The 9078-nt window shown below is 43.3% G+C and overlaps 1 protein-coding gene across 1 annotated transcript in view; it reads right to left on the bottom strand.

The window, feature by feature from the left end:
- Window positions 1-498: 498 nt before the first annotated feature.
- Window positions 499-9078, bottom strand: part of LOC125488023 (probable G-protein coupled receptor 139) — a 40424-nt gene continuing 31844 nt past the window's right edge. Inside the window, exons 3-4 of the mRNA XM_048620775.1 lie at window positions 2242-2386; window positions 499-1409 (exon numbers count right to left, since the gene is read on the bottom strand). Coding sequence (XP_048476732.1) covers window positions 499-1409; window positions 2242-2386 — 1056 coding nt within the window. The remainder of the gene's footprint in view (window positions 1410-2241; window positions 2387-9078) is intronic.

The raw sequence follows: 9078 nt of genomic DNA, 5'->3' as shown, positions 1-9078 counted from the left end.
CAAATGCAGTCTGACCAGAGGCTTAGACAGTCTCAGCAGTGTATCCCCTCTCTCATATTGGAATCATCTCTGAATATATGCTAGCATTGCATTTGCCCTGCTAACAGCCACCTGAACCTGCATGTTAACATTCAGAGAATCCTGAACTAGAACTCCTAAGTCCCTTTGCGCTTCCCCATTTACAAAATAGTCTACCCCTCTATTTTTCCTACCAAAGTGCACCACCTCACATTTTTCCACATTGTATTTTCATCTGCCATTTCTTTGCTCACTTTCCTAGCCTGTCCAAGTCCTTCTGTAGCATTCCCGCTTCCTGAACACTATCCACTTATCTTTGTTTCCTCTGTAAACTAGCAACAGTTCCCTCAGCTCCTTCATCCACATTGAAGAAATGCTTGTGGAAAATGCCCCCTTTCCCAGAAAGGATACCCTACAATGGAAAATAATCTGGATTAGAAACTTTATTTTGTGGAATCTTTTGCGAGATTTTATTTGTTTTTATCCTTTTATTCTTACTAAACTTTGAAGTAGCCTCCAGGGAAATTTCAACATATTTTTCATTTCTTCTCTGAATTTGCTCTGGGTCACTGCATAAATACATGGGTTTTGAAAGCAACTCAAAAATAAGAGGAAATGTCCAATTTTGGAGGCAATATATGCTGGACTTGTCCTGTCACCACGGTAATAATTAGTGTCTGTCAACCTGGTAACTCCTAAGTTCACTGAATGTGTCAACCAAAGCAATATGAAACTGATTGATACAGAGAACAATAAAATGATGGATTTCCTTCGATTCTCCACCTCTGAATCTCTCAGATTCTTCGTCCTGAGTTGGCAGAGTCCAGTGCGGGTTCTATTTGACACCAAAATACGTCGGATGGTTAGAGAATTAAACAAGACAAGCAAAGTAAAAGGAAGCCAAATGACCCAGGCACTGTAAAACCAGACAAATGCAATTCCTGGAGATGAAGAAAAAAAAGCAGCCCTTGACCGACAGCCCCACTGCACTTGGTTAATTATTTGCTGAGGCTCATATGCAAACAAAATTGGTATTTCCTTCGGTGAGATTAGGATGGTGAGTGTTGTTATAATGGTGATTGCCGTTCTCTCAGTACAGTACTTTGTTTTAAATTTCTGGCAACAGATCACTATAAATCGGTCAAGTGTGAAGGAGACTACGCACCAAACAAACAAATCAAAAGCTACAGCATTCATATATATGATGACCTTACACACAGGAGTGAGAGACAGGAATGAAAGTGGAAAGTGATAAGAGAAAATACAATATATGATTATATTGTTAATGATGACCAGTAGATCTGTTGCTGCCATGGCCACCATATAAACGGATATACACTTGGAAAGGCCACAGTTTCCTCGGGAGAGAATCACAATATTCACCAAGTTTGCTGTAAGAGGGAGTGAAAGAAGTTTCAGAAGGTTCCAGAATAGGCTAAAGTAACAAGTAACATATGTGCCACACAAATGCCAGGCAATGACAATCTCCAATAAAAGACAATCTAACTATTGTCCTTTGACATTCAGTGACATTATCATTACTGAATCCCCCACTATCAAGATCCTGGGGGTTACCGTTGACTAGAAACTAAATTGGACTCACTATATAAATACAGTAGGTTCAAGGGAAGATCTGAGGCTAGGAATACTACAGTGCGTAACTCAGCTCCCAAAATCTGTCCACAGGGCACAAGTCAGGTGTTTGATGGAATACTCCCCACAACCTTTTCCATCTAGAAGGACATGGGCAGCAGATATATGGGAACACCACCTCCTGCAAGTTCCCCTCCAAGCCACTCACCATCCTGACTTGGAAATACATCACCATTCCTTCACTTGTCAAAATTCCAGAACTCCCTCCCTAATAGCATAGTAGGTCTATCTACAGCAGTTTCAAAAAGGCAGCTTAGCACCACCTTCTAAAGGGCAAACTAGGGACATTTAATAAAATGCTGGCCCAGCCAGCAACACCCACATCCATGGGCAAATTTAAATGAAATAACAACCCAGTGTTTGATTTAAATAGGTGGAGATACCGATTGGAAATTGTTAAATATATTCAGTGCAATTATCAAAATACCCAGAGCTACCACTGTACGGGAGATAATTTTACTAACTATCCATAATGGGATGCTGACATCAGGGAAACAGTTTACTAATCCACAGTGAGGTATGAACAGGAATTAACATGGACTCAAAAACAACCAGGTTACAATGTCTCACCAGGAAGAGCAACAGCCGCGAGGATCGGGTAGTAAATCTCTTTCACCAGCAGAATGACTGCTTTCCCCATTTTCTGGGAGAGTGGATGACTTCTGTCAGAGATGAAAGACTGTGACTGGGTCTGAACCGTGCAGTGGATAAGAATCTATGTTAATACATGCGTCAAACCACCAGGGAGTCAATCAGATGAAATAATCATTGACATTAATTACAGTCATTTAAGAAAATAAACACTCAGACACGTTTTCTGAAGAAGGGTCCCACCCGAAATGTCAGCTTTCCTGCTCCTCGGATGCTGCCTGGCCTCCTCTGTTCCTCCAGCTCCACACTGTGTTAACTCAGACAAGTTATTTGTTTTTTTCTGATATGTATTAATATTTTTTAAAATCCATTCAGTTTTATTTCCAAATGGAAAGTGCTGACTGTAGGTCCTAGCTGCAAGCTGATTTCTGCAGCAGATAAACCATCAGCTACTTCCCAGCATTGGCAAATGAACTGTTGATGAAAAAATGAAACAGAGTTGTACTATCCCTAGGAATTAAGTCAATTTGTTTGACAATCATATGTTCAATTGTGTAATGAACATCTGTGCAATTTTATAATAACCTCATGTCTATTTGTATAATCGATTTATGTTTATTTGTGAAATAAATTTACATGAAATTGTAACTAAACTATGTTCAATTGTATAATAGATTTATCTTGATTTGTATACCTCTCAGAGTCTTTAAAGTAAACTTGCTAACTTTACTTGTTCACTTTACTTTAACCAACACTTATGTTCAAATGAGCAAAAGCTTGTGTTCATTTTGGGAATAAACTTGTTTTCAAATGTGAAATAAACAATAAGAACCATAAAGGCCATGTGAAATCGGAACAGGAGTAGGCCATTTGGTCCCTTGAGTCTGCTGTGCTATTCAACAGGATCATGGCTCATTCCACATTCTTTGCATTCACTCTCCTACCATTTCCCCATAACCCTTGATTCCCTGACTGATCAAGAACCTCTCTATCTCAGCCCTAGATATACACAAGGACTTTGACACCACAGCTTTCTGGGGCAAGGAGTTCCAAAGACTTACAACCCACGAGAGATCAAATACCTCCTCATCTCAGTCTTCAATTGTTGCCCCTTTATTCTGAGACTGTGCTCTCTGGTCCTAGACTCTCCCATGGGGGGAAGCATCCTCTCAGCATTTACCCTGTCAAGCCCCTTAAGAATCCTATAGGTTTCAATGAGATCACCTCTCATTCTTCTAAACTCCAGGGAGTAGAATCCCAACCTGTTTAACCTTTGCTCAATAGACAATCCCTCCATTATTGGTTTTGCGGTAATACCAGTAGGCCATCACCTTCCCTGTTGACACCGCCCAGACACTGCAACCACAAACAAGCACTCCCTCCAACACTGACGCTCAATAGCAGCAGTGTATACTATCTACAAGATACACTACAAGAAATTCACCAAAGACAACACCTTTCAAATTCATGACCACTAGAAGGACAAGGGCAACAGATACATGGAAACACCACCCCCTGCAAGTTCCGCACCAAGGCACTCACTATCCTGACTTGGAAATATATCGCTGTTCCTTCAATATCTCTGGGTCAAAATCTTGGAATTCCCTCCCTAGCTGCATTGTGGGTCTACCTACAGCACATGGACTGCAGCAGTTCAAGAAGACAGCTCAGCCCCACCTTCACAAGGATAAATAGGAAGGGACAATAAATCTGGCCCAGCCAGCAATGCCCATATGTCATCTGGCTGTCAAAGGCCCCAATCTGGTACGGTAAATCCTCCTATTCAGAATGATAAAGGCCTCCATTCAACACAATAAAGGCCCTTATTTGGCATGATAAGGGCCCCTATTAGACATGATAAAGGTCCCTGTCAACAACACAATAAAGACCCCAGCCAACACAATAAAGGCTCAATCCAGCACATAAAGGCCCCAATCTGGCACGATAAAGGCCCCATTGCAGCACGATAAAGGCTCCAATCCAGCACGATAAAGGCCCCAATCCAGCACGATAAGGGCCCCAATCCGGCATGATAAAGGCCCCAATCCAGCACGATAAAGGCTCCAATCCGGCATGATAAAGGCCCCAATCCAGCATGATAAAGGCCCCAGTCCAGCACGATAAAGGCTCCAATCCGGCATGAGAAAAGCCCCAATCCAGCACGATAAAAGCCCCAATCCAGCACGATAAAGGCCCCATTGCAGCACGATAAAGGCCTCAATCCGGCATGATAAAGGCCCCAATGCAGCATGATAAAGGCCTCAACCCAGCATGATTCAGACCCCTATCTGGCATGATAAAGGCCCCTATTCAGCATCATAAAGGCTGCTATCTGGCACAATAAAGTTGATTGCAGGAAGGTCTTCGCAGTAAAGGGACATCTGGCAAGTGGGAGCCTTTTAAAAGTGAGACAACGAGAGTTCAGGGCCAATATGTTCCTGCTAATATGAGGGGCAAGGCTGGCAGGAGTAGTGAATACTGGATGACTAGAGATATTGAAGATCTGGTCAAGAAAAAGAAAGAGGCATATGTAGACAGCTGGGATCAAGTGATTGCCTTAAGGAGTACAGGGGGTGTAAGAGTACACATAAGAAGGAAATCAGGAGGGTGAAAAGGGGACACGAGGTAGTAGTGACAGATTGGGTAAATGAGAATGCAACGAGATTCTACAAGTATATTAAGAGTAGAAGAGTAACTACGGAGTGAATAAGGCCCCTTAAAGATCAACAAAGCCATCTATGTGTGCAAACTCAGGAGACTGGTGCGACCCTAAATAAATATTTCATGTCAGTAATTACTGTGGAGAAGGACATGGAAGTTAGGGAACTCAGGGTAAAAAACAGTGACATCTTGAAAAGAGTCCACATTACAGAAGAAGAGGTGCTGGAGGTCTTAAAACTCAAAGATAGATAAATCCCTGGGACCTAATCAAGTGTATCCATGACATCGTGGGAAGCTAGGGATGAAATTATGGATTCCCTAGCTGAGATTTTTGTATCATTGACAGCCACGGGTGAGATGCCGGAAGACTGGAGGGTGTCTAATGTTGTGCCATTATTTAAGAAAGACTGGAAGGAAGACCCAGGGAACTTAAGGTGGGTAAGTTGTTGGAGAGGATTCTGACAGACAGGGTCTTCATGTATTTGGAAACGCAAAGACTGATTAGGGATAGTCAGCATGACTTTGTAGGTGGGAAGCTGTGTCTCACAAATTCACGTGATTTTTTTTGAAGAGGTGACCAGGAAGATAGATGAAAGCAGGACGGTTGTGTGCATGGACTTTAGCAAGACCTTCGACAAGGTTCCACGTGATAGACTGGTTAGTAAGGTTAGATCACTAGGGATCCAGAGACACCTAGCCAATTGAATACAAAATTGGCTTGAGGGTAGGAGACAGAGGGTGTTGTTAGAGGGTTGTTGGTTATACTGGAGCCCTGTGACCAAGGGTGTGCCGCAAGGATTAGTGATGGGTCTGCTGTTGTTTGTCATTTGTATAAACAATTTAGATGAGAATATAGGAGGAGGCACAATTAATAAGCTTGTGGGAGACACCAAAATTGGTAGTATAGTGGACAGTGAAGAAGGCTATCTAAGAGTATAATGAGATTTTAATCAAATGGGCAAGTAGGCCAAGGAATTTCAGATGGAGTTTAATTCAGATAAGTGAAAGGTATTGCATTTGGTATGACTAACTAGAACAGAACATACACAGTTAATGGTAGGGCCCTAGGGAGTGTTGTCAAACAGAGGGACTGAGGGGTGCAGGGGAAAAATTCCTTGAGAGTGGAATTGCAGGTAGGCAGGATGATGAAGAAGGTGTTTTGCATTCTTGCTGTCATTGGTTAGAGCATTGAATATAGGACTGGGACATGATGCTAGGGCTGTACAAGACATTGGTAAGGCTGCATTGGGAGTAGTGCATACAATTCTGGTCGCCCTGCTATAGGAAGGATGCCATTTAACTGGAAAGGTGCACAAAGTATTTGCAAGCTTATGACCGAGACTGGAAGGTTTGCGTTATAAGGAGAGGCTGGATAGGCTGGGACTTTTTTCCCTGGAGCATAGGAGGCTGAGGTGTTAGGTTTATAAAATCATGTGATGTATAGATAAGGTGAACAGCCAAGGTCTTTTTCACAGGGTAGGGGGAATCCAAACCTAGAGGCGTTTAAGGTGAGAGAGGAAAGATTTAAAAGGGACCTGAGCAGTGACCCTGTTTTACACAGAGGGTGGTGTGTATATGGAACGAGGCACAAGAGGAAGCAGTACAGGCGAGTACAATTACAACATTTAAAAGACATTTTGGACAGGTACCTGGACTGGAAAGATATAGAGGGGTATGGGACAAATGCAGGAAAATGGAACTCGTTTAGTTTTGGAAACCTGGTCGGCACAGACGAGTTGGGCCGAATGGTTTGTTTCCATGCTGTGTGACTCTATGACTCCGTGACTCTATGACCTGAGACAGAGTTTGGTTCATGGGACTTCAAAGCAACCAGTTTTATTCTGAAAATCTACTATTGCTCTGTCATGTAATGAGGGTGACCCACATTAAATGGAACTGCATCCAAGATTTTGTGTGACAGATAACTGGGTCAGAAACATTATATATGAAGAGGGTTCAAAGAATGGCAAGCCAACAAAATGAGCAAAGATGGATACTTTTCAAAAGGACTGGAAGGCTTTGAAAGTGAAAAGCCCCATGTGAGCAAGAAACCATATTTGAAATGATGAAGGCACTGGTGTATAACCTATATAGAACCTGACTTTAAAAAAGCAAAGTGGGACTGATGAGTTGAAATCATTTTCAGTTGGGTCAATTCAAATCTAGGCAGGTTGGTCTGAGGTTTCACTGTGGATACAGAATCACTCACTAATGACATGAACATTCAGGAGTTGGGGGAGAATAATGCACAGCTTGTATCACTTTGGAAGAATATCTCCTGCTTCACAATGAATAACAGGGCAATGGGACATAGAGGTGATACTTGCTCCATTTGAAAGCCTACCTCTGCTTCTAACCCATTGGGACATCAATAATAGGAAATCACTTCTTGCTCCACGTTTCTGCACAAAACACCAACGTGCTGACAGTCAATATCTCGCTGCAGAATTAAACACCTAAGACCGTCTCTCAATTTTACCATCCAGTTCCCCGTTTGTCTCTTAATCTCAAATTCAATTCTCAATTGGAACAATATCTCAGAAAGCAACTTCTTTGAAATGGACGAGCAGAACAAGAGACAAAACAAAAAAAATTAAAAGGCTAGGATGGTGCACCTGGTCTGACCTGGGACGATATGTCAGTCTGAGCCAGTGGTTGAGGATGTCAGCATCAAATTTAGAAGCTGTGAAAAGCTGGATGTGAACAGCTCTAGTAGCTTTAGCATATGATCAGTGATATATGATCCAGTAAATAGGGAACCAAAGTTGCATCGATACTGAGAAGTTCATTGTGTTATGGACCAGAACAAACCCCCTCAAAACGTATCAAAAGAGAGCCTAGACCCTAATTTTTCTCTTATTTCAAGGCAAGTGTCAGTGTCTGGCTAACTTTCCAAACGTGAAACAGGCAGAGCGATAGGAATAATCGAAAGGTGACATCTCAGGTCAGCTACTGAACTGTAGGTGCGAGGACTTGTTCAGAACCTGTCTCTGAGATTTAGCCTGCAGTCAGGCTTGTTTTATCCCAATTGCAGGAATTTATAAAATGCCACAGTTGTGACTATGAGGGAGTGATTGTGACGAAGATGGAGCGAGTGTGACTGTGAGTGAGTATGTGTGTGTGTGAGGGAGTGACTGTGCATGTGAGGGAGTGTGTGTGTGTGTGTGTGAGTGAGAGAGAGGGTGTGTGCGTGACTGTGAGGGAGTGAATGTGCATGTGAGGGAGTGTATGTGTGTGTGAGATGTACAGTGCGTGACTGTGAGGGAGTAAGTGTGACTGTGAGAGAGTGAGTGTGGCTATCAATGATTGAGTGTGACTATGAGGGAGTGAGTGCATGTGAGAGACTGTCTGTGACTGAAAGGGAGTGTGTGTGACTGAGAGGAAGTGTGTGTGCATGTGAGGGAGCGTGTGTGTTACTGTGGAGGAGTGAATATGACTGTGGGGAATTGAGTGTGCATTCGAGGGATTGCATGTGTTACTGTGAGGCAGTGAGTATGATTGTGAGGGAGTCAGTGTGACTGTATAGGAGTGAGTGTGACTGTGAGAGAGCGTGTGTGTTACTGTGAGGGAGTGTGTGTAAATGTGAGCGAGTGAGTGTGACTGTGGGGCAGTGAGTGTGAATGTGGGGGAGTGAGTGTGCATGTGAGGGAGTGTCTCTAGCTATGTAGGAATGAGTGCGACTGTGATGGAGTGAGTGTGACTGTGATGGAGTGAGTGTGACGGTGAGGGAGTGAGTGTGACTGTGAAGGAGTGAGAGTGACTGTGTAGGGGTGAGTGTGCATGTAGGGGAGTGAGTGTGAACTGTGAAGGAGTGAGTGTGACTGTGAGGGAGCGAGTGTGACTGTGAAGGAGTGAGTGTGACTGCGTGGGAATGAGTGTGCATGTGAGGGACTGTGTGTGCATGTGAGTGAGTGTGTGATTGTGAGGGACTGAGTGTGACTGTGGTGGAGTATGTGTGACTGTGGGGGAGTGCAAGTGATTGTGATGGAGCGAGTGTGCATGTGAGGGAGTGTGTGTATTACTATGAAGGAGTGAGTGTGACTGTGAGGGAGTGAGTATGACTGTGAAGGAGAGAGTGTGACTGTGAGGGAGTGAGTGTGACTGTCGTGGAGTGAGTGTGACTGTGGGGGAGAGTGTGTGTGCATGTGAGTGAGT

Source organism: Rhincodon typus, chromosome 48 (genome assembly GCF_021869965.1).
Source record: "Rhincodon typus isolate 14 chromosome 48, sRhiTyp1.1, whole genome shotgun sequence".
In the NCBI taxonomy this organism is placed as follows: Eukaryota; Metazoa; Chordata; class Chondrichthyes; order Orectolobiformes; family Rhincodontidae; genus Rhincodon; species Rhincodon typus.
This window is presented reverse-complemented; position numbering and strand designations above follow the sequence as displayed.